This window comes from Saccostrea cucullata, unplaced genomic scaffold (genome assembly GCF_032062105.1).
Source record: "Saccostrea cucullata isolate Sc308-1 unplaced genomic scaffold, CSIRO_AGI_Scuc_v1 ctg496, whole genome shotgun sequence".
NCBI lineage: Eukaryota > Metazoa > Mollusca > Bivalvia > Ostreida > Ostreidae > Saccostrea > Saccostrea cuccullata.
This window is the reverse complement of record NW_026930996.1, coordinates 240,989-266,131: the sequence shown is the minus strand read 5'-3', so window position 1 is coordinate 266,131 and position 25,143 is coordinate 240,989. Positions and strand designations below refer to the sequence as shown.

Sequence of the window (25,143 nt, the reverse complement as noted above, 5' to 3'; positions counted from 1 at the left end):
TTGCATATTTTTTTAAAAAGACATTTCAAGTAATAAAGAGTTCTTCAAAACTGATTTTTAAAATTTATTTTTATCCAACCACCTGCAAATGTCTTCTACCAAACAAGGAGCACGATGGCTATCATGAACTTCCGGTTTGGATTTTTCACCCAGACAGCGAACATTCTTGAACTCATTTTTAGGGGGTTTTGAGACTATTCAAGAGGAAAAACTTATGTATTTCGATTGATGAAAAATTCAAGGTCTTGATTAAGGGTAAGTGACACCAAAAGTCAACTTCCAACTTATGATTAAGATGGAGAGTCGGTTGCCAGTGTATGGAGATCACTCATTTTCATTTCCATGCATAAAATCATGCGCGCGATAACGCGTTTTTTCGAGGTCATTGTCGGGAAGCAAAAGTTTGTAGAAATTCCGTAGAATATCTTTTATGTATTGACAAATGTAATACGAGCACTGGTCAGTGTATGTTTCCATGCTGAATGTCGAAAGATGCTTACCCCACATGGAGTTTGATTGAAGTGAGAATGTCAATAATTGTGTCGAAAAAATGTAGTCACTAAAATGAACTTTATCAAGAAAATTTATCACTACTTAAATTTTTCAACATGCATTTACATTCACATCAAATGAGAACAACATGTGTGTCGATTGTTTACATTTTTTCAAAATGAAATTAAATTAAAAGGAATGCCAAATTTAAAAAAGAAAATAAATTAACTCATGATTTTTGTTTTTGAAATAGTATCTCTGTTATGAAAGAAATGTAAACTCTGTTCTTACTCTGCTCTGTAAATTTCGAGGTTTTTTTTTTTTTTAACTGGCAAGTTAATGAAAGTGAAAGTACATCATGTGTACATGTAATGCATTTTCATTCAAATTTCACTTACACAACTTTCATATAAAAAAAGGATTGTATGCTATCCTATGTTACAGTGAAAATTAACTGGTATAGAGCTTAAACTCTTATGTAATTAATGCCTTTAACTAATTTTTTTTTACATCATTCTTTAATTAAATCTTTGTGATCATATGGACTGATGTATGTGTATTTCTAAAAAAAGATACTGTGTACATCATAGAGCATAGACTGAATTTAAGAACAGTGATGAGACATGCTCTGTTAGAAAGTACTGAATTATTTTGGCAATTGCAAGAAACTAAACTCATTGTCCATTAGTCTTTTCAAAAAGTACCTGTTTCATGTATATCTATAGCCCATATAGTAAAAAAAAAAAAAACACATTGATTTTATCAATCTAAAGTCTAAAAATGCACTGGAATAATAAATCTGGACCTTACAAAACCTGACACAAATTTTTCAAAAGTTTTTTCTTAAAAAAAAATAAAGATTTTCCGTGTAAAATTTATTAAATGCATTTTTTCATGTAAGTGCAGGTAAGCTTTTAGGCCATAATAAAAATATTCCTAGATTCTCATCCCCACCCGCTCCGATTTTATACCCCCGCCTCGATTTTTTTAATTTCTGTTTTTCTTCGTCTTAATTCTGATCAGGATCGGTATTCATCTACCATTCTATTTTCGTTTTATATCCCGCGAAAGTCGACATGATTTTGACAGCTGAAAAGATGGTAATTGCTGTAATACATGCGTATATATTTTAAACAAGGATCATTGGTTGAAAAAGATTGGTGATGATGTGAAGTAAGAGATAATTGAACCTTTACTATGACTTTTATTCAGGTATTGTAGATAAAATTACACCGATGGACCAGGTCAATAAAAAGTCTGCAAAATTGAAAAAATAAAAAATATAAAAATAAAAGCCGCCCGCCCGCCTCGATTTTTAAAAAAATTCCGATGAGAATCTAGCAATTTATTTATTATGGCCTTATCCAAGATTTTATTACTTTGTTTGTAATTAGGTTTGATGAACATCCTAAGGCACAAGAGCTGACTTTTTGAGCTCTTGTCATATGTATGTCCTATTTTTTAGAGGATTGACTTATGTATGTCCTTTTTTTAAGGATTTGTGAGGATTGACCTATGTCTAGCAGTGAGGAGAGTGAGGATGATAACTGGGGGTTACCAGCCCCCTCCTCGGGGCCCAGGATGGAGAGGTGCCTTCTGGGAAAGACGGAACTCCTCCTTCCAGAGTCCATGTTAGAACAGGTACATCAGCTAGGTCCCACCTATTATGTCACAGTGGTGGGATTTAAAACATTGACATTTTTCTCACTTTTTTGTGAAAATTAACAGATTTTGAAGGGAACTGTAACATCTCCAGCCACAACCTCCATTACTTCTTCATGTTTCTGTGTATGTTCCAGGGCCACATCTTCTTCATGTTTACTCTGTTTCAGGGCCACATTTTTCGAGATGTCTTGAGTATGGATACCTGGAAGAATGTTTTGTCAGAGGAACAAAGGACACACTTAAAAGTTAGTACATGTATATGCAGATTTTTTCTCAAATTACACATGAGGAATGAATAAAATTTGGGTAGTGTAAAATGTACAATGTTGTAATGTTAAAAGAAAATTTGTGAGCCAATATAAATAGTAATCATTTCTAAAATGACTCCTAACTTAACCTCTATATTGATCATTTAATGTGACTCTTTCAGACTCTTTTACCAACATTTCCATCAAACGATGAGGTGGAAAAGGAGGAATCCCTCAAGTAAGAACTTTTTTAGTAACACAAGTCAATCAAAGTAGTTCACTAAGTCAGACACTGAATATAGGTCACAAGTCAATCAAAGTAGCTCACTAAGTCAGACACTGAATATAGGTCACAAGTCAATCAAAGTAGCTCACTAAGTCAGACACTGAATATAGGTCACAAGTCAATCAAAGTAGCTCACTAAGTCACATAGCATTAAAGTAATTTATCACCTGATCATACATAAAAAGGGAATTCTTGCTAGTATGTCATCAGTTTTATTTATTCTTGTTTATGTCTTGTTTTCAGAAAATTATTTGGAAATGAAAACTTCAAGTTCGGAAATCCTCTTTCTCAACTTCAGACAAAAATGAGAGGTGGGTAATCAAATCCATTTAGAGGTCAAATATATTGTTCCTATCATTTAGAAGTATAAAGTGTTGTTCCAAAAATTTAACAGAGTTGAGATGAAAAGTAAAATTTATAATACATGTATGTTTTCGTGTTTTTTTTACATGAGCATACAATTATAATTACAGATGGGTTTTGTTCGCCAGACATTGCAAAGTATTCAAGCTTATGTCGTAACATTAAATATCGGGAGTATAAACACAGACAGCAAAGATACTATTCTACATTGTTGAAGGACATTTTGCTTTCAAGACAGGTCAGTACTATAAAGTATCAACTGAAAGCACTTTCTACATGCCTGGATAAACTAAGATGACTTTAAATTTCTATTTGACTTACTGTAGAAGGCGTACGATGAAATTCAGAAAGTACCACCTGGTGGACAACTGGAATTTACCCACAATCCTCCTGCTAATCCAAAACGTAGTTCTGTGGAGCACAGATCCAAGAAGAAATATGTCAGGTTAATCAACATATTACATTTGTTTTCTCTGCTCCTATTTATCTGTACAAATTTCCTATCTCTACTGATCTTTGTCACATAATACATGTATAAACATGGTTCCTGATTGCTGTGGCAGGTTGATGAGGGAGGCCAGACAGGAGTGTGGAATGGAGGACACCTCATCTGAAGAAGAGGACACCTCAGGTTTGTTTACCTTCTGTCTGTAGATAGAGAGTAATTTTTACAGTCATAAATAACAAATCAATCAGTTTGCTTAAATATTAATATTACTTTCTACTCATATCGCTATATATTACTGAATTTGTTCATTATCCAGTGTCCAACCAGAAGACAAGGAAGCAGCTGTTTAAGTCAGTGCACCCCCTCCCCTCCCCAGAGCCCACTCTACCCAGTGTGGTCCACACCTTCTCACCTAAACCTGTGGTAGTCAATGGAGACATCACAGGTAGGTCTTTTATTTAACTGCTCAGGGTACTTGAGTGCAGTGTTTGTGTGGATGGAATTTATATCTAGGTAACTTGAGTGTAGTGTTTGTGTTAATGGAGTTTATAAATAGGTAACTTTATGTACATTGATTGTTTTTATCATCAGGCTTTGGAGAGGGACAGCAGAAGAGGCAGCGTCCTTTCAGTCCAGTAGAGGTGACTGAGGAGGATTATAAAAATCTGCTGAGGAATTACAAGAGGAAGAAACTGGCTTCAGAGGTAAGTTACTCCAAAGGACCAGTCAGTGAGCTACAGATCTGCCAAGCAAGTCTTGTCAGTGAGCTACAGATCTGCTAAAGCTAGACTTGTCAGTAAGCTACAGATCTGCCAAGCTAGACTTGTCAGTAAGCTACAGATCTGCCAAAGGTAGACTTGTCAGTGAGCTACAGATCTGCTAAAGTTAGACTTGTCAGTGAGCCATAGATCTGCTAAAGTTAGACTTGTCAGTGAGCCATAGATCTGCTAAAGCTAGACTTGTCAGTGAGCTACAGATCTGCTGAAGCTAGACTTGTCAGTGAGCTACAGATCTGCTAAAGCTTGACTTGTCAGTGAGCTACAGATCTGCTAAAGCTAGACTTGTCAATGAGCCACAAATCTGCTAAAGCTTATCTTGTCTGTGAGCTACAGATCTGCTGAAGCTAGACTTGTCAATGAGCTACAGATCTGCTAAAGCTAGACTTGTCAGTGAGCTACAGGTCTACTGAAGTTTGGCTTGTTAGTGAGCTGCAAGCTGTAGATATGAGATTTTTGGAAAAAAAAATTGGAATTCATGCAATAATTGGAAATATAGTACAGCTGTATCACTTTGTCATATTAACTGAACTCAGCAAAAACTAAAATTATATTTTTTGACCAATGGCAAAAGAACATGGGACTTCTCAGTTCTTTTAAGTGCTTGTGAAATCAAATGTAGAGATGCTGTCCAAATATTAAAGAAATATTTTTGGAATACAATTCTTGGAATTTATTACATGTTTATTTTAAGGAGGATCACCCGGAACTAAACACAGATTCCATTACACTTCAAGATATCATGTCACGGTGCCAGGCCACCAGTAGAAGCAGCCCAAAAGAGATAGGTAAAGCAACCTTAAATCTCAGTTATTGCATTTCCTTTGAAGACCAATATTTAAGGAATGAAGCTTATTTCAACTTATGTTATCCGATATAACATAACTTGGGGCAGTTTACGCTTTATAAACCGTGAAGTGGTTTATAAGAAAGCGTAAACTGTCCCAAGTTTTGTTATATCGGATAACATAAGTTGAAATAAGCTTCATTCCTTATAATTTAATTTCAGGGTAGACAATTAGACAATATTTACTCCAGAAAAAGGCTTTAAATTGAACATTATTTTAAAATCAACGTCAAGCGGAGTAATACGTTTTTGACGTAACTCATTGTGACGTAGGCAAGTTATGTTATACAAAATGGATAAAACCGTTTAACCAATCAAATGACGTGTTACAACTAAAATTAAATTATTTGTGAATATTGTTGTTGGTCACAGTAATCTTCAAATGTACATCCATATGAAAATTGCTTCTTCAACATCTTCCTTATGTACCAGTTTTTCACAAAAATTTTGTATTCACCAAACATTTAAATTTTTATTGCCACTAATAGCCCTCAACAGAAAAAAATGATTTCACAGTGGTTATACCCTTGTAGCTTTGAAGATAAAAGAGATATGTGAGAATGATAAAATTCATTACTTTACAGTGTCCACCGATTCCAATTTATCTGTAAATAAGAAGAAGAAAGTAAAACTAAAGGACAAAAGTGAGAAGAAACTGAAGAAGGTTCTGAAGATTAAGAAGGAGGGTCTGGAGTTTTCCTCACAGCCCCTGGTGTACAGTGACGAGGAATCCCTGTCCCCCATAAATCTGGACATCAAAGAGGAGCCCCTCCCTGACATATTCCAACAAGAGTAAGCTTCTGTACTGTGTTACAGTTATGTTGTAAAGTATGCACTGAAAACATTGTTAAATTCATGTACATGTATATGTATATGTGCAGTACAAATGAAACATTGTCAAGGCAATTTGATATTTGGGGAAGGGCTTAAGGCTTATGAAAATATGATTAGTTATAGATTTACAGTAAAACTCGTTTAGTACGAACACGGATAGAGTTATGTCCAAGACACGATGTAGTTACGATATCGACACATTACTTTTTTTATAGTTTCTATAATATTTCTATATTCTCGTGTGTTTATTACATGACTTCCTGTTTTAAGACTATTTCCTTACTGTCAATATCCTCGATATCGTGCCGATATCAAATCATGATTGTTCCAAGAATTGTGGTTTCCATCCTTAATATTGTGTGTTTTACAACTTTTACTTAAACTTTTTTTTATAAATCTTTCCCTGAAGTGTCGATATCGACGATATCGTTTCGATATCGTATCATGTTTGTAAAACCCTTGGTAAATACCTTCCCTGTTACTTTGAATGTGTTTATGTTTATTTACTTTACTTTTACGGAGATTTTACCTGCCGTCGATATCGACAATATCGTATCGATATCGAATTTTGGCATGATAGATTAATTCATGTCAATTTTGCAATTCTTCTGCCCTCCTTCTCCCTTGCTGTTATTGTTAAAAGCATATTACTTTACCAACCTTCACCATAATACAAAAACTTTATTTTTACATCACTTCTGTGTTTAATAAGTTTACCTTACTGTCGATATCGTCGATATCGACGATATCGTATCGATATCGAATCATGATTGTTGAAATATTTTCAAGATTTGTCACCCTAACCAAACACCTTACTCTAAATCTAATCTAAAACAATAACAAACCTAATACTGTCTTAATCATAATTTATTTTCATATTCATGCCAATTATGAATCAATTTTGATTCACTTGTGTCTTTGAAAAATTATGTTATACATCATTATGAAAATAAATTGTGCAAATAAGATTGATATCGATACGATATCGTCATGATATTGTTGATATCGACGACATCTACATAATATAGAGTCTCAAATATGGCACAAGATATTTCCAATTAATAGTGCTCATGACGATCGATATCGATACGATATCGACATAATATTGTCGATATCGTCGATATCGACATCGAATTTGAAAAATAGAATTTTCTGTGAAATTCCTTTAAAACCCTACTCTTTCTACAATTTTGTTCTTGGAATTCACGGATATAGCAAAGTTTTCCTGGGTCCCCAGCAAAATTGTTAACAAATCTTTGTAAAAATTTACGGTTATAACGAACTCTGATACAACGAATTTACGGATATAGCGAACTAATTTTGAGTCCCGTTGAGGTTAAATATAATGAAATTTACATCTTTTATAATGAACTTTCCAAGATTATAAAAAATTTGATAAATTGAACTGACTTTATTTCCTTCTTGCATTTGTATATAAAATTCAATTCATAATAAAACATTAGTTATCGAAGATATGTTTTGTAATATTTGCTTCCCTAACATATTTGGTAGTAATACCTTAAGGAAAACATGCATATTGCGAATTCGCTATAACGGTTATACGAATTCGTTATATGGATATAACGAATTACGGATATAGCGAATTAAATTCACAGGTCCCAAGGACTTTGCTATAATCGAGTTTTACTGTATAATTTATTGGTGGGAGGGAAGACTTGTGCAGTAGGAAACTGTGTTACGGGCATGATAGATTAATTCATGTCAATTTTGGCAATTCTTCTGCCCTCCTTCTCCCTTGCTGTTAGTTTTTCAAACATAAAAGAATGATTTGTGTTTATGAAATTATTTCCAGTAATGCTTTACCAAAGATTCCTGCCTCGTATGGTTTATACACAAACTTCTTCAGTTTACTTCGTGATATGGTGACAGACTTTGAAGACGGGAAAGCCACCACAGCCAAGGTCAGATTCTAACATTACCAGTGATTTTTGATGAGGAATTATTAAAGTCATGGCAGTGTATAATCATTTTGTTGTTTTTTCACAGCTTGAGGAGAAAGTCCGGGAATGGCAGGAGTCCGGTTCAGCGCCTAAGAATGTCTGGTTTTCTTTGATCCCTAGCTGGGTGGACTGTGTTCTTCAGTCACTCAAGTTTCTTGCTGGCGATCTCATAGGTATTTCTATCATAAAATCTGTCGAAACCTCCAAACAATAAAACTTTTTATTTCAGACTGATTCGTAACATGAGCCCACTGATTTTGTGTTTTTTCTCGTTTTAAGATGTGTCTCCCCCCAACTTTGTGCCATACGTAGACTATAAGGAGCGTGCTCAGCAATGGCGGTGGATTGGGGCTGGACGTGACTCGGATGACAATATGGCTGCCTTATTTAAACACTTTATCACGAATCGTAAAGAAGGAACTCGTGACATGTACGATGGAGGACCAGGATCAACCCCACCCCCGCGGAGGTAGGTGTATCCATCAGCCAGTCACAGATTGTGTTGTGGGGGTGAACCTTGAAAGAGTTTTTAATTACTTCTGTTGTTTTTTTATTACTAGTAAAACTGGTTATGTTGTGAAGGCCACAACAGATGAAGAAAAGGCCCAGTTCAGAGAACAGGTATGTCACAGTATTTTGTCTCATATACAGCAAAACTTGTTCAATTTTATGGATGCACCATAATACATGTAGAAGTACATATAATTAATAGAAATAAGATTACCTTTTTATTAGACAAAACATAAAGTAGTTATTGATATTTTAACAGGAGGCGCGCCGGTTTTTGAACCCCCACAAGGCGTTTATGTACAGGATGCATGACTATGAGTCTGTGGTGGGGCCCGTTAAGGGGGTGTACACAAAGGATAACTCCAACAACAAGGCTAGGGAACACGCATTACTTGTCTCCAACAGACCGTCATTTGTCACCATTCTTACACTGGGTAATCATCTCCTTTGTAGCATTATCAATGTATTCCACTGTTGTGTCAATAAGAACTAGAAACCATCTGTTCTGGATTTACAATGTTGTTTCTACTTCACAGTGAGAGACTCGGCAGCCAGACTTCCTAATGGTGAAGGGACTCGCGGGGACATATGTGAGCTTCTCAAAGACTCACAATTTCTAGCTCCAGGGGTTTCAGATGCACAGGTAAATATTTGATTATAAGTCTCCAGGCCGAATTATTTGACTCGTAATGTTTCCATATTGTTATATCATCTTTTCTCCTTGAATTTTTTCACTCAGGGTATTATTAATAGATGTGTGAAAAAAGTTTTTGATAGAGTAAAAAGATTTATAAAAGCCGTTTTTTCCTGCTAGACTCTAACAATGCATGACGTTAAGTTATTTGTAGTCAAGTCTGACTTTAATTCTTAAATTTGGGGATTGAGACAAGTAAAGTAAAATGGGATGAATACAGAATATGTTATTGCTGTTGTCTATTTAAATTCGACAATTCATATCCATGTATAACTTCTTTCCACCTTAAATAAATTTTTGAATTTATAAATACTATGGTAATTCTATGGTATTATCATGTTGACACTAGCATTACATTTCTTGGCGTATTTTTTCTGTAACAGATAAACGTGGTAGTCAGTGGTGCTCTGGATAGATTACACTCGGAGAAAGATCCCTGTGTGAAGTACGACGTCAACCGCAAACTGTGGATTTATCTTCACCGAAGCCGCTCCGAGGAAGAATTTGGTAATTATTTATTTTTGTGTAGAGTGGAGATACTTGAAATGGAGAAAAGTATGGCATAGGGTTAAACCTAAGAAAAGTTTTATAAGTACATGTAAACATACATTGGATAACATGTGCAAAGATTATAAATGAAGAAAATTAAAGGAAGGTAAGTCCACATTGCATCAGGCCTCTGTTATAATATGTAGATTTATTATAATGTATTTTTTCCTGTTGCAGAGAAAATACATCAAGCCCATGGAGCTGCACAGAAAGCCAAAAAGTCCTTACAGAAACCAAAGACACAAAAATCAGTAAGTATTCTTTTTATTGGTCTCCACTTTACTAACTTCAATCATTTATTTTATAAAATTTATGATAAAATTTGCAATGTGGCTTTCTTAAAAATGTATTCACATGGACCTGAGAAACTGTAATATCAATTCTATGTGGCTTGAAACATTCAAAAGGTTTGACAGAGGATACTCTCAGTTTGGATGTTTGGATGGTTTACTGTATGTAGATTTTCATATGAATGTGTTTATAGGGCAAAGTGAAGGATGCGTCTGTGAGCTTATCTACCTCAGTATCCAGTCCAAGTCTAAAATCGGCTCTCAGCTCCGACACACTCAACCTGGAAGACAGTGTGTCACTCAATCCAGCCAGTCCGAGCATCACTCAGAGTCCAAGATCTAGTGAGTGCTTTAATAAAGTCTCAAAGAGTGAATTTATATTTGTTTAAGGTAAAAAATCATCAGATATTTAAAAAATTGCGGAAATACTTGATATCATTAATAATCAGGTAGCCTTTAATGAGTCGTTTAAGTCCTGTGTTTAGAACTGTGGTTCTTATATAAATTATCACATTTGTTAACAAGTGAGTACTCAAGAGATTTGGTCACTTTAGGTAGCAGCCCATTAGTGGGACAGGTTAGTCCTAGAGGCCTGTCCAGTAACAGTCCTAGATCTACAGCTAACCAGGCCACTATAGCGGCCCTGAAGAATGCAGTCAGTGCGGGCACTGTCCCTGGCTCCCAGGGTAACCTCCCCCACTCTCAACCGGCGGCCACCATACGTCTCCATCTACAGCAACAACAACAACAGCTTCAGCAGAAAGCAGCCTCGGGGACGCCCAACAAACCCACAGGTAAACAATCACAAAACATACACCTACATCTACAGCAACAACAGCAGCTCCAGCAGAAAGCAGCCTCGGGGACACCCAACAAACCTACAGGTAAACAATTACAAAACATACTGTACACCTACACCTACAGCAAAAGCAGCAGCTCCAGCAGAAAGCAGCCTCGGGGACGCCCAACAAACCCACAGGTAACAGATCACAAAACCTACACCTACGAGGGGTTTTCAAAAAGTTCGTGGACTAGCGCCATAAAATTAAAACCGCTTAAGGTACATCAATGAATTTTGAAATATCTAGTTAGCATCATCTTTTCTATCCAAAGAATAAACCACAAATCATGAATTTAATTTTTTAATAAATTAGTAATGTTTTTGTAAGCAATGGTATGTCCAGGCGCGCAACCTCGAAAACGACGTTTTTTCGACCTATATGTAACTGAGAAAAACTCCTTTGATATGATTATTTGACATCCAAAAATACCGTTAATTCAGGTATGTGTCAAGACACAATTGTTTTATAAAATATGAAATTTTCACTTCATTCTGGAAGTTCTATGAAATTTTATTTTAAATTTTAGACGGAATGTCCAAACAAATAAGGCCTTGAAAATGACGTCAAAAGGGTTGAGGGGTTTCCGTTTCCAACATTCTATAAAGTTTTGCCCCTGAAAAAAACTAGTATAGACCTAATCAAATCAAATCATGAATATTATTTTTTAATAAATTAGTAATGTTTTTGTAAGCAATGGTATGTCCAGGCGCGCAACCTCGAAAACGACGTTTTTTCGACCTATATGTAACTGAGAAAAACTCCTTTGATATGATTATTTGACATCCAAAAATACCGTTAATTCAGGTATGTGTCGAGACACAATTGTTTTATAAAATATGAAATTTTCACTTCATTCTGGAAGTTCTATGAAATTTTATTTTAAATTTTAGACGGAATGTCCAAACAAATAAGGCCTTGAAAATGACGTCAAAAGGGTTGAGGGGTTTCCGTTTCCAACATTCTATAAAGTTTTGCCCCTGAAAAAAACTAGTATAGACCTAAAATATGTTGAAACTGGCTACAGAGAAATAATATCCAGAGTACTTGTCTTTTAATGTCAAAATAGATTCAGAGAGTAAAGGGATACACAGTTAATGTCGATTTGCAGTCAAGGTGTGAAAAATCAATCCCGTCAAAAATGACGTTGATCATGTGTTGTAGATATTGAACTCCCAAATTAAAGCAAAATATGCCGGCACAATCAAGCGCAGATCTCTCCCGATATATTAATCCATCTGGAATATTATATTCATTGAAGGCCACTGTTCATGACATAGTAAAGTCATATAAATAAGGCTGGTTTAAGTCCTTACTCAGCTCCAGGGAATCTCATCAAAAAAGTGTATGAGGTAGGAGAAGAGGAAATTTAAAAAACAATGACGTTATCGGACGTAATGAAAATAAACGACGACAGCGCCGGGTGATCATATAATGTCGTTTTCATTTTATAATAATTTGGCAAATAACGAACGTATCAGGCTAAATTTTTCAACATTTCTTTATTTTGTGTTGTTTTATGTTCCATATAAATTTTGAAAGCACAGACTACATAGTACTAATTTTATAGCCTCAGTCCACGAATTTTTGATAACCCCTCGAACAGGTAGTAAATCACAAAATCTACACCGAATATTTTGTTTGCAGTAATCATGACTAAGTGCATTGTTGTCCATGCCAAAACTGCTGAAGCCTGCTTTTTAAGTACAGACAATAACATATTTGTTGAAAATTTTAAAAGCAGAAGGCTGAGATTCTTCAGTGGTATGTTTTGATTGTAGGTAAACCTGAGTCTTCCTCTGTGACACTGGGATCCCCCCGTGGAGAGGCCCCTCATGGACTCCCCCAGTCCGTGCCTCTCGGACTTCTACAGAGTCTGAGAGCCGCTAGTCCCAACATCACCCAGAACATCACTAGTGCTCTACGCCAGGAATTACTGGCACAGCGTAAAAATTCCGGCAGCCCAGCTCCTCCCACTACAGTCAGTGCTACAGGGGTCAACAAGGTTGTCGAGAAAGTGGGCGTGGCAGCCCCTCCCTCCAGTACGGTGACCACCACTCCTAGTGCTCAGCTGGTGACTCGTCTGGTGCAGCAGGTGTCGGGGAATCAGATGGTCAATGTCAGTAACCTACTGGCTGCCCAGCGGGTCCAGGGGCCGCGCGGGAATGTACCCACCACTCTCAAGATACAGGGTAGGGAGATGTGTATCAAATTTGTAAGACTTGGTTGTAATAAGTCAAAATACAAAAATAGCTCTTAAAAGGTTAAAAAATAAACATTAAAGGAAAACTTTTTTGAATAGTCTATAATGACACATTTTGACTTGCTAGGTAATTTTACAGCTTGATACACATGTACCAGTAGAGAATAAGGTAGACTAATATTGCTCAGTATTTATTTTCGACAACACTACATGATGCATTACTTTTTAACAGGAGGTAATCTGCTGCAGCCCGTGGGTGGGGGTAAGCCCTTACAGCTGGCTGGAAAGCCTCTGGCCCAGGCCCGGGGGCAGCTGGTACAGATCACAGGTAAAGGAGGGCAGCAGCTGATACAGACCCCTCAAGGTGCCTTACCCATCAGTATCATCCCCCAGGGAGGGGGAGCTGCAGGGGTCATGACCCTTAGTCAGTCAAGGACACCACCAGGTAAAGTAGTACTAAATTTTGTTATGAATAGCATTTGTTGCTATCTGGCTATGGTACATGTATGTTTTTGTCGTCACAACTGTGGAATGAATAATATATTTTGGAGGGATTCAGTTTTTATGGATTTTGTGGATACAGTTACTTCGTTATGCTTGCCCACAAATTATATTTGTAAATTTTTAGCAACTATCTGAAAATTAATCCTTCAAAATTAAAATAATATAAAGTTTTAAAATCCATTTGTACTCTATTTAGTCACCAGTTTGAATATCTTGATATTTTTGTTACAGTACCCTCAGAGCCGCGGGCGGCTGGCAGTCCTACTGTACAAACAATCACTCGTACCTCTCAGGGAAATCCTGCGTCCACCACATCTCAACCCAAGGTTGTCACCCCCTCCCAGGGGGGCATTGTGGTGACACAACTACCCCCAGGCCTGACCATAAGGCCAGGTAACCTCCCCGTCTCCAATCAGGGTAAGGTGGTGCCTGGGGGTCAGACCGGCGGACAAGCTGGGCTTCTGTCACAAATCATTATGCAATCCTCTGGCGTCCTGACTGGAACCAACACCACACATGCACAGAGTAAGTCCCATAATTAGTAAGATACACATTAGTATGTCAAAAGAATTAGCAAGAATTAACTGTCTTAGGATTAGCAGTATATCATGTAAAATCAGGAATCCCAATTTGAAGTCAAACTTCGAGGAAACCCTCATAGTACAAACGGGGGCATCTTATACATGTAATATACGTAGGGAGACAGAATTTAGAAGTTGTCAGTACTGTATAATATATAGTCATATTTTGGTATTTCTAACTCAGCAGGACCAAGATAAACTTCGGAAAATTAGAGTCAAGAGGATTCAAGAAAAAACAAAAAGAAAGAACTGTTGGTTGAGACAGCCAGATCACAATGACAAATCTTATGTTATTAAGATACTGGTGTTTGAGGTAGCAAAGTTAAATTGTATGTTGTGAAGAATATATGTTTTGTTGCCCTTTTCAGGCATTGCTGGTGGTGTACCATTGTTGGTAAGTGGTGGAGGAGGAAAACCAGGACAAAATATACAAGTGGTGCGTACCGTGTTAGGTCAACAGGCCAACCTAAAACCGGGGCAAGCCACAATTCTCATATCCCAACCCACTCTACAATCAAACGCTAATGTGATTCATACAGGACAATTGCTGCAGAGCTCTGCCAAAGCCAAGGCAGTCCCAGGGAAAACACCACCTGTTTATGCAAGAATAATAACACCTCCCCCAGGGCAGAAGTCTGCCCCGGGGGCCAACTCTCCCCAGCCTCAGGCAGCTGTGAGTGTATTACAGACTGTCAATAAACTGATCTCTGTGGCTAATGCAGCAGCAGCACCTGTCTCCCCCCTCTCCTCTCCCGTGGCCAAGGCGAAAACAGACACAACTCAAACCATCACCATAGAAACGCCCTCCGATGGAAACTCATGACACCCCATCTCGAGAGATCTGTGAATATCATATACAGTTAACATTTCATCCACTTCTTATATGCAACCATTCAATGCAATACAGAATATGGTGAAAAAAAAAGTGGAGTGATAAAAATAGTAGAGGCTAAGAGGAATTGATCCATCGTACAATTGATGGAGACTATGTGAAATCGATCGGGGAGAACATATCTTGATTGTATTATCATACTTGTTTGGCCCCAACCCTGATTTAACAGCTTGATTAAAATTTAAATATTATTGTCAACCGTTTTTGATCAGCTCATCTGAAGGTATCTGTATCTTTAAGAGAGGGCCCCTCAAACTCTCACAAAAAAGACATAGATCTATTTCATCAGTATATCCTCACTCACAGTATTCATTATTACTTAATTAAGGTGTCCCTTAAAAGAATGTTCTCTTTAATTCCTAGATAATTCCCTTTGTATCCTAATTCAACTTCTGTAACTTGTTTAACATTGATTTGATGGTTGTGTGAAGTATTAGGAGAGAACATACTATATCCACTGGCTGTCCCAGAGGGGAGGATCCAATATTGTGATATTGTGTAAGGAGAGATAATTATTTTTGAATATTTATTATTAAAGTATACTTTTATAGATATAAGAATGAATTGCCTTTTCTCCTCGTTATATATTTGGTTGTCAAAGTTTACTTGTAGATGCAATAAAGGTTCAGAATGGACACATTTTTATCCGGAACACTTATTTGTACATACATATGTGTAATTAATGAGAAACTGTGACACTTTATTGTTAAGTTTGGATAAAAGAATCTCTTTAGATGAACAATGTAAAATTAAAATCTTAAAATTGTGTATCCTTTGTGGTGTTTTTTGGTATAATACTTGTTTTGCAGAAATAATCAGACAAAACGAACAAAACTTGCAGAGTTGAAACATCTAGGGGTATACATAAATTACCAGACTTTCTTCAGATGCAGGATGAGACTTTTATTTTCTAGATGAGTGGCCAGGTTAAAAATTTAGAATCTAGAACACTTCGTACAAATTGTTATAACTGGGAAGCAGACATGCATTCCTTACTTTTTGTATCTATACTAGTGGAAATGATTCCATTCAGCTATGAAGATACAGTGAACTATAAAAAAAATGCAATCAATATTAATGATACAATTTTGCCTTAAACTGTTTATTATGGAATCCGGATAGGGCCATGCAGTTCACTATCGCACCATCGAGGTTGGGTCAATAGTGCGATAATGTGATGACGATAAAGCGATAGTGATGAGGTGATGGTGCTATAGTGATGACACAATGGTGCCATGATGATGAAGCGATATTCACTCGCTCCATCATGCTATCGCACCATCCTCACCGCACAATCATGTCATGGCTATTGCACCATAGCGCTATCAATTCATCGTACCATCGCATCATCCTCATGGGATTGTCGCGCCATCGCATCATCGTCATCACACCACCGCTTCATCGTTATTGCACCATCACATAACATGCCATCAACCTTTAAGTCGATGCTCAACGGTGCGATAGTGAACTGTATGGCCCTATCCAGATTCCATAGTTTATTCCAGATTCCAGCTGCTTTAGGCTTCTAATTGTTTTTGATATATTTTTTTTAATAAGAGAATAAACTTCAAACAAGCTAATTCAGAGAATTTGTGTGTAGCGATCTATGTGAGCGGATCAAAGGATCTGATTTTAATCAGATTGTGTAGCAATCTATGTGAGCGGATCAAAGGATCTGATTTTAATCAGATTGCGGGCCGTCTCACATGCGAAGCGAGAGACATACCACTATACCACGGAGCCGCTTTAAAACAGCGAAAATTATATACGAACATGAAGTCACATACATGTATATATTCACGTTCGATATATTGTCAAAATTTTACACAATGTATGGTGTCTAATTTAACCTTTATTAAACAGTTCTAATAGATGTAATAAGAATATAAAGTCCGCCGGGAACCTGTTTTATACATCATAAACTCTCCTTCATGCCCCTATGCTAAAAATAGCGAAATGTAATACAATAAATACTAAAAAAACAAACGGGTCGGGACACTTTGAGAGGGGTGAGAGAGGTCATAGGGAGTTTTGGTATAAAATTTCATTGCAAAAGCTCAAAATCCTCTTGATTGATTGCATATTGTTTAACGTCCCTCTCGAGAATTTTTCACACATATGGAGACGTCACCATACGCAAGTGAAGGGCTTCAAATTTTGACCTTTACTCGGCACTCAGGGCCACTGAGCAGTGAGGGATCTTTATCGTGCCAAAGCCTGCCGCTGACATGGGGCCTCGGTTTTTTAGGGCTCATCCGAAGGACCGCAACTTTCACTTCAAAGTGCCGAGCGCATGGCAAAGGAACAGTTGCTACCCATTTTATCGAATAAGTCAGTCGTGGCCGAGATACGAACTCACGACCTCCCGATCACGGAGCCAGCGCTCTACCGACTGAGCTACCGTGAACGGTTTACATCCTCTTGAAATATCGCCCGAAAGGATAGTGTTACACACAAACAGAATGTATACATTTATGACCTTGAACTTTGACCTTTTGACCTCAAAATCAATAGGGTCTTCCTTAGGCCACAGGGAGTTGTTACGTAAAATTTCATTGCAAAAGCTCAAAGGGTTCTCGAGATATCACGCGGAAACGAAAGTGTTATAACAGACAGAATTTGTGAATTTATGACCTTGACCTTTGACCTCAAAATCAATAGGGTTCTTCTTTAGTCCATAGGGAGTTGCTATGCAAAATTTCATTGCAAAAGCTCAAAGTGTTCTCGAGATATCGTGTGGAAATGAAAGCGTTACAGACAGACAGAAAGACGGACGGATGGACGGAAAAACCCAAATTAATATCCCCCACTTTTCAAGCGGGGGACAAAAATAAAAATAGTAGATGGTAGAAAAATAACTTTTATTGATCAGCATAGAGATAAAAATTGTACATACATGTATTATTTAATTGTATAATAGTATAAACTGATATGTTATTTGTGAAAGTGCTTATGGCTATAATACAACAATACATAATGAGATGATCTAGATGACATATAGTGATTCTAATATCGAATTTTTCAATAAATATATGATGAAAAAAAAAAATAAACAAAAGCTACTAAAAAGACATCTCAAACTTAAAGTGTGGCCACTTAAACGTGTGCATGTATTTGAGTCCTACTTCTAACATTTGTACATAATTTAAGAGCTAGTTAATATACACTTTTATTACAAAATAGACCATTCATCACAATAAACCAGACCACTTATACAAATGATTCATCAGAAGGTATTCCATCAGCTACCAATAGTAGTTAGTGAACTTACTACCTACGACAAACTACCTAGATACCATTAATTAATCAACACATGACTAACTACATACATGTAGATACCAACTGATAATTTCTCTGTTACACTTTTTACATATTTTGTACGAATCAGACATCGTTAATCGCAGGCTACTAAAAAGAATTAATCACAGAAGAAAACACGCGGTTCACTTCCAAGATGCCCGAACAAAACTGAAGCGGAAGTGCTAGCGCATTATGGGTATACACATAGTGTATGATACCACAGGGGTGGTCTCAAAAGTTCAGGCAAAATCGTAGGCAGCCCGGGGAAAATGCAAAAAGTTGATGCAGGTAAGTATAGATATTGATGTAAACTAATCAACACATGACTAACTACATACATGTAGATACCAACTGATAATTAGTAAAACCATGACTAACTACACAGGTAGATTCCAATAATTATACTCACCATAACTACTTGTGAAATACTTTCTTCAATGCATGTGTAAATCATGACCAAACTTGACTTGAACAATATATGGTCTACCAAGTCAAGACACAGAAAACTGATTTCTCATGTAAAAAAAAACTTGTGTAAAAAAATATTTCTAATCACAACCTTACATGACAATGTAAAAATCAGCACAACATTCATATACATGAGTCCAATGAAACAGAATGGGTGGAATGTTAGATGAACAGACATGGAATAATCTTAGTTTTTGAACAAAGTAATAGATATATGATGTAAAACAATATATAAAATATACAGGCACTTTTTAATAAAAGGTTTCAATTAGGAGTCGAAGTGTAAATCTTGATCATCTTAGATAGATATTCAATAAAGCAAACATTACAGACCTGCCTACCCTTTTCATTGCAAAGGTGTAATTTCAGTACATACCGTATTTGGTGGAATTTCAGAGGTAAAAGCGTAATCAATCATGTTTTCCTATTTTGTTGTTTTACTATAATACTTTAGTTTCTTTCAAAACAACCGAAATTGTATATTACTAAACAAAGCTGGCATTAACTTTTCTTTTTCGAATCATATATTATCAAAAAAGTGCAGTAAAATATCAGTATCCTATATCAAACTCAATTCAACCGTACACCCTTATTGAAGCATTTAGTCACTTTGTTTCTTATCACTTCATTGAAGGCTTGCTTTTGCATGTTTACACAAATCTTACATGATAACATTGTATTTTATTTATGTAACACTCACATTTCTCTATCTTGTCCTAAGGAATGTGAAAATAAACTAAACTGAGCTTAAAAATAGCTGTATTTATCGCAAATATCATTTAATAGTTAACCTAAGGAGTGCCTTCTCATCTTCATTTGAATATTCAGTAACCAGTTTACATGTACACTAGGTATATTACGTACGTTATTGAATCTCTCCTCTAATAATTACTTTTATTAGAAGAAATTCTCATTTCATTTCAGCAGGTCGTACTTTTAACTCTAAATATATATTCGTTCATGAAGGATTTTAAACCAAAATATCAAAAGTGTAAAATCAATATAAGTGGCGTAATAGTGTAATTTTGTGGTATAACGCAGAAGAATTACGCCAAAACCGGTAGAGTAGGCAGGTCTGCATTCACTGTAAAATCAGATTTGGTATATTGATTGCTGTATTATCAATTACTGCACTGAAGTCAGAGATAGCCTATAAATAGCATATTAAGAAATGTATGCATGTGTTTATATGTTTATACATGTTCCAATTGTAAAATTGTACCCCCCCAAAAAAAATTATACTCTCAGTATTAACCAATTTGTATCATATATAATTATCACAGAATGAAAATAACATGGACAAAATCAATTTACAATAGTAAAAGAGAAAAAATTCAATGAAGAAAAATCCATGACACCACAACTAAACACATAAAGGGCTATAAATGGGTCACAAATAATGCTCACCTTTGTAGCCCTGCTGTTTTTAACACAATTTTTTATTCCCTATTCAAGAAATTTTTTTTTCAACCTTGTAAATATAAGTTTACCAAATGGCAAAGGAAAGACAGACAGATACTATATATAACAGGTGATAAGAAAAGTTTTTTGAGGTTATAGTTTAGAATAGATAATAAAACTTACGAATTGTAACTTCTAAAGTGTGGAATTTAAACTATGGTAAAAATTTTAAGGCTCTGGCCTTAACTAAATCTTGACTTACAAACAAATATTAATGAATCTCTAGTAGCAGTTATTCATGCCTAATATGTATACAGATGGAAAAATACTTTCTGCATTGGGGGGGGGGGTGAACCCTGAAAAAATCCTGGATCTGTCCATAATGACTTAATACATTAAAAATATATTAAAATGTATTCACTAAAGTGATAATCATGTTACCTATTCCTGGTGATTTCATTGTCATAAAACGTTAAACATTATGCATTAATCCAACTGGTTCAACATAAATACTGAGCTTCATCAGTCCCGGCAGGCTGCTATCTCCCCATTATCCTATAGATCAGAGGAAGCGCTGCGAGCAGCAGAGTAAGGCCTGTAGAGGATCTGTATCCCTGAGCATCATTACAATAGTCTGAGTTACACGTACAGATGTAGACAGAAATCCCGTTAAAGTTCCCATCATAGCAGTCATCAGTGGTCTGTGAAATACAGCCGCGAGTTATCTCAACGGTCCTCACTCCATTAATGTCTGAAAAATAAATCAAAATTGTGTCATTCAACATAATTATATAAGAAATGGACAGAATATATGTAGAAAGATAGGTCATTGTCCAAATACCACAATATGGGGCTAATGGTACTTTGTGGAATTAATGAAATGGACCAGAAACAATGGTGGAATACTGAAAGGAGGAAAAATTAAATATAAATAACAAGAGGCCCATGGGCCACATTGCTTACCTGAGTAACTTTGGTCTTGCTGTTCTTAACTAGACAACCCTCCTGTAATACCTTCTGTGACCCCACCCTACCCCCAGGGGTTATGAACAATTGAACAATTTAGAATCTACACTAGATACCACTACCCCAGGATGCTTCCACACAAGTTTCAGCTTACCTGATCCAGTGGTTCTTGAGAAGATTTTTCCTTAATATTTCAATGTAAAATTTGGATTTCCTATTGTGGCCCCACCCTACCCCCAGGGGTTATGAATTGAGAATGGACACTACCCCAGGTCATGCTTCCACAAAAATTTCAAGTTTTTCCGACACACTGGTTCTTGTGAAGATTTTTTAATGACCCACCATATTTTTATCTTTTCTTGATTATCTCCCCTTGGAAGGGAACTTGGCCCTTTATTTGATCAATTTAAACTCCTCTTTACCCAACTGGGGCCAAGGATGCTTAAATTTGTACCAAGTTTGTGTAACAGGAAGGGAAAAAAGTATGGCTGGACCGGGAATCAAACCCAGGACCCCTGTATCTCCAGTCAGGTGCTCTACCAACTGAGCTATCCAGGCTAACATCCACAGCCCAAACCATTACATTTAGATAAAATTGGTCCATCATGATTGGTTCTAATTGAGAAGAAGTCAAAAATGTTAAAAGTTTACAGACGGACGGAGGACAGACAGACAGACGACATACATTGCGTGATTAGGAAAGCTTACATGATCCAGCTTTCAGCTCAGGTGAGCTAGACACACCCTAGCTGCAGATCTGTAGCGTTATGGTTTTATATATTTGTCTTTGACCATAACGCTACAGATCCCGTAGTGCAAAAAAGGTGCAATTTACGGCGCAATATTTTTTGCGCTCTTTTGGGGGGAATTTCTCCACTTTTCAGCATCGTTCAATCAACTACCTTTCAACCCCTAATTCTAGACACATTATTCAATTAATTTGTGTATTTAATCCATCTCCTAACCCTTTATAGTCGTCTCTACAAGTGATAAACTCCCTTGATTAAGATTATTTGTTACTGAAAATTCATATCCAGCGAGTTTATTGCCTGTAGAGACAACTATAAATGGTTGGGAGGTGGATAAACTATACATATTGGCTACAGAATGTGTCTAGAATTAGGGAGTAAAAGGTAGTTGATTGACCAAAGCTAGGAAGTGGAGAAATTCTCCCCAAAAGAGCGCAAAAAATATTGCGCCGTAAATTGCACCTTTTCTGCACTACGGGATCTGTAGCATTATGGCCAAAGACAAATATATATAAAACCATAACGCTACAGATCTGCAGCTAGACACACCCCTCACCTCTTGTGCCCCTTCTTTTGACACAGGTGCCCTGGCACTGTGATGCGTCTGTTGTTGTAAAAGCGAAGGCATCTCCACAGCGTGTGTCGTAAGTCGTGGAACAACTAAAGCATCGAACAAATGCTTCACCTGGAAAACACAATGATATTCACCCTAAGACTGTTTACAAATTTGTTTGCTGTATTACAATTTGTTTGCTGTAGTACAACGTTACAGATTGCCTACTTGCTAAAAAGAAAGTCAGTGTATTCGAGAACAGAGCAGAGGGATCTTTTCATACATTGGACTGTTATGAACAAATATTTCGTAACTTAAAAAACAATTAAGAAGTATACGTACACGACGGTATGAAAATCAGAAGCAATACTTCTTCTAATAACATGACTATTCCTATCTCCCAACACACAAGAGTTCTTCTCAGTTTAGCACGACTTGCACGCGTTTTCCTTTTCAACAGACCTTCAAAATACAATGAGATATTAATTTAAGTAAAAAATTCAAGGTATAAAAGAATTTATTTTGTTAAAGAGCTCGTATTTATAAATGAAGTATATATTGCTATCTTTCTCACAATAATGCGAAGCCTCCGTGGCCTAATGGATAAGGCACCGGCCTCCTAAGCCGGGGATTGCGGGTTCGAGTCCCGTCGGAGGTGGGTTTTTTTTTCTCAGACTTTTTCATCTTATCGACAGCTGCTTCTCGATAAGGAACATGTAAAATTACTTGCCTCGGCATTGGTCATTTTCAAAATTATCTTGATAAAATGTACAATCAACTTCACATGTACTCTGCAGGTTATCAAAAAAGATGCTTGACAATATCTTTGTGGTGTTTAGGATACCAGGTCTTGCAATAATCTATTTGAATTCCCATGGGTACCAAATGTGCCCTGTTACAAACATACTATATACTTTTGTATGAAGCAGGATTTGTTCAAAATCTTATATGTGAAAAGAAGAAAACACTAACTTGAATTGGCCTTCAACTCAACATTTAGATATATTGATGACATATTGTAAATTACTCATTAGGCCCCCGTAAACGAAGTTTCGGGGGTATATAGTTTTTGTCGTGTCCGTCTGTCTCTCTGTCTTTCTGTCTCTAGACATATCTCTGTCTCTCTGTTTGTCCGCAAAAACTTTAACATTGTCCATAACTTTTTAGTAGAGCTGTGACTTTCATATTTCACATGTGTATTCTTTGTGACAAGACCTTTCTTTGGGTACCACCAAATTTGACCTTTTGACCTTGAACTTGGAATTTGACCCACTTTTACACCAAGAATTCAAATTTTTACTTTGACCATAACTTTTTAACAGTAGATACCAGGACATTTATACTTCACATGTATATTTTTTGTGGCAAGATCTTTTACTGGATACAACCAATCTTGACCTTTTGACCTTGGAGATTTACGTAATCACGAAAAAACTTTAACCTTGGCAATAACTTTTGAATGGTAAGGGCTAGAGCTTTCATACTTCACAAATGTAATCCTTGTAAGAAGACACTTCATTGGATACTAAGAGCGTTGACCTTTGACCTTGGAGTTTGACCTACTTTTAAAAAATAAACCTTGATCATATCTTTTAAAGGGTAAGAGCTAGTGCTTTCATACTTTACATATTTAATTCTTGTGACAAGACCTTTCATTTGATATAAGACCTTTGACCCTTTGACCTTAGAGTTTGACCTACTTTTAAAAAATCTTAACCTTGGCCTTAACTTTTGAACGGTTAGGGCTAGAGCTTCCATACTTCACATATATATTCGTTGGAGCAAGAGCATTTATACCAATAACCTTGACCTTTTGACCTTGGAGATATCTGGACTGATGAAACAAGAGGCCCATGGGCCACATCGCTCACCTGAGAATCTTTGACCATTCTGTTTTTTACCAGATTTCCCCCTTGTAATACATATTGTGACCCCACCCTACCCCAATGATCATAATTTAAACAATTTGAAATCTACACTACCTCAGGATGCTTCCACATTAGTTTGAGCTTTTCTGGCCCAGTGGTTCATGAGAAGAAGATTTTCAAAGATTTTTCCTATATATTTCTATGTAAAACATTGATTCCCCATTGTGACCCCGCCCTACCCCCGGGGGTCATGATTTGAACAATTTACAATCTACACTAAAACAGGGTGCTTCCATATAAGTTTGAGCTTTTCTGGCCCAGTGGTTCATGAGAAGAAGATTTTCAAAGATTTTTCCTATATATTTCTATGTAAAACATTGATTCCCCATTGTGACCCCGCCCTACCCCCGGGGGTCATGATTTGAACAATTTACAATCTACACTACCACAGGGTGCTTCCATATAAGTTTCAGCTTTTCTGGCCCAGTGGTTCATGAGAAGAAGATTTTCAAAGATTTTTCCTATATATTTCTATGTAAAACTTTGATTCCCCATTGTGACCCCGCCCTACCCCCGAGGGTCATGATTTGTACAATTTATAATCTACACTACCCCAGGGTGCTTCTACATAAGTTTCAGCTTTTCTGGTCCAGTGGTTCTTGAGAAGAAGATTTTTAAAGATTTTTTCTATATATTTCTATGTAAAACTTTGATTCCCCAATGTGGCCCCGCCCAATCCCCAGGGGTCATGGTTTGTATAATTTAGAATCTACACTATCCCAGGATGCTTCCACATAAGTTTCAGCTTTTCTTGCCCAGTGGTTCTTGAGAATAAGATTTTTAAAGATTTTTCCTA

At 36.6% G+C, this 25,143-nt stretch overlaps 3 protein-coding genes and 1 non-coding gene across 4 annotated transcripts in view; 3 read left to right on the top strand and 1 right to left on the bottom strand.

The window, feature by feature from the left end:
- LOC134230971 (histone deacetylase complex subunit SAP30 homolog) overlaps window positions 1-25,143 on the top strand; it is a 181,822-nt gene that overhangs the window by 22,232 nt on the left and 134,447 nt on the right. The gene's annotated exons all lie outside the window — the stretch shown is intronic.
- LOC134230960 (nuclear factor related to kappa-B-binding protein-like) lies at window positions 98-15,750 on the top strand. Its single transcript, XM_062712822.1, has 26 exons — window positions 98-255; window positions 1,989-2,133; window positions 2,325-2,402; window positions 2,588-2,643; window positions 2,935-3,002; window positions 3,165-3,292; window positions 3,381-3,499; window positions 3,618-3,685; window positions 3,819-3,947; window positions 4,094-4,206; window positions 4,973-5,066; window positions 5,710-5,917; window positions 7,773-7,881; window positions 7,967-8,093; window positions 8,200-8,389; window positions 8,481-8,541; window positions 8,690-8,864; window positions 8,967-9,073; window positions 9,508-9,631; window positions 9,851-9,924; window positions 10,158-10,305; window positions 10,518-10,757; window positions 12,584-12,994; window positions 13,238-13,450; window positions 13,741-14,034; window positions 14,459-15,750. Exons 2-26 carry the CDS (start codon window positions 2,008-2,010, stop codon window positions 14,911-14,913), a joined length of 3,915 nt encoding a protein of 1,304 aa, XP_062568806.1. The 5' UTR covers window positions 98-255; window positions 1,989-2,007; the 3' UTR covers window positions 14,914-15,750.
- Window positions 18,598-22,889, bottom strand: LOC134230975 (protein quiver-like). Its single transcript, XM_062712848.1, has 3 exons — window positions 22,762-22,889; window positions 22,423-22,551; window positions 18,598-20,902 (listed from the first exon to the last, which is right to left on the bottom strand). Exons 1-3 carry the CDS (start codon window positions 22,802-22,804, stop codon window positions 20,691-20,693), a joined length of 384 nt encoding a protein of 127 aa, XP_062568832.1. The 5' UTR covers window positions 22,805-22,889; the 3' UTR covers window positions 18,598-20,690.
- On the top strand, window positions 23,005-23,077 carry Trnar-ccu (transfer RNA arginine (anticodon CCU)). The gene has a single exon. It is a non-coding gene; the product is annotated as a tRNA-Arg (tRNA).

Coding starts and splice junctions, on each gene's coding strand:
- LOC134230960 (XM_062712822.1), top strand. CDS start 2,008: ATGTCTAGCAGTGAGGAGAGTGAGGATGATAACTGGGGGTTACCAGCC. Junction 8,094..8,199: donor TCTTGCTGGCGATCTCATAG/GTATTTCTATCA, acceptor TCTCGTTTTAAG/ATGTGTCTCCCCCCAACTTT. Junction 10,758..12,583: donor GACGCCCAACAAACCCACAG/GTAAACAATCAC, acceptor TTTTGATTGTAG/GTAAACCTGAGTCTTCCTCT.
- LOC134230975 (XM_062712848.1), bottom strand. CDS start 22,804: ATGTTATTAGAAGAAGTATTGCTTCTGATTTTCATACCGTCGT. Junction 22,552..22,761: donor TCTGATTTTCATACCGTCGT/GTACGTATACTT, acceptor TGTGTTTTCCAG/GTGAAGCATTTGTTCGATGC. Junction 20,903..22,422: donor CAAAAGAAGGGGCACAAGAG/GTGAGGGGTGTG, acceptor TTTATTTTTCAG/ACATTAATGGAGTGAGGACC.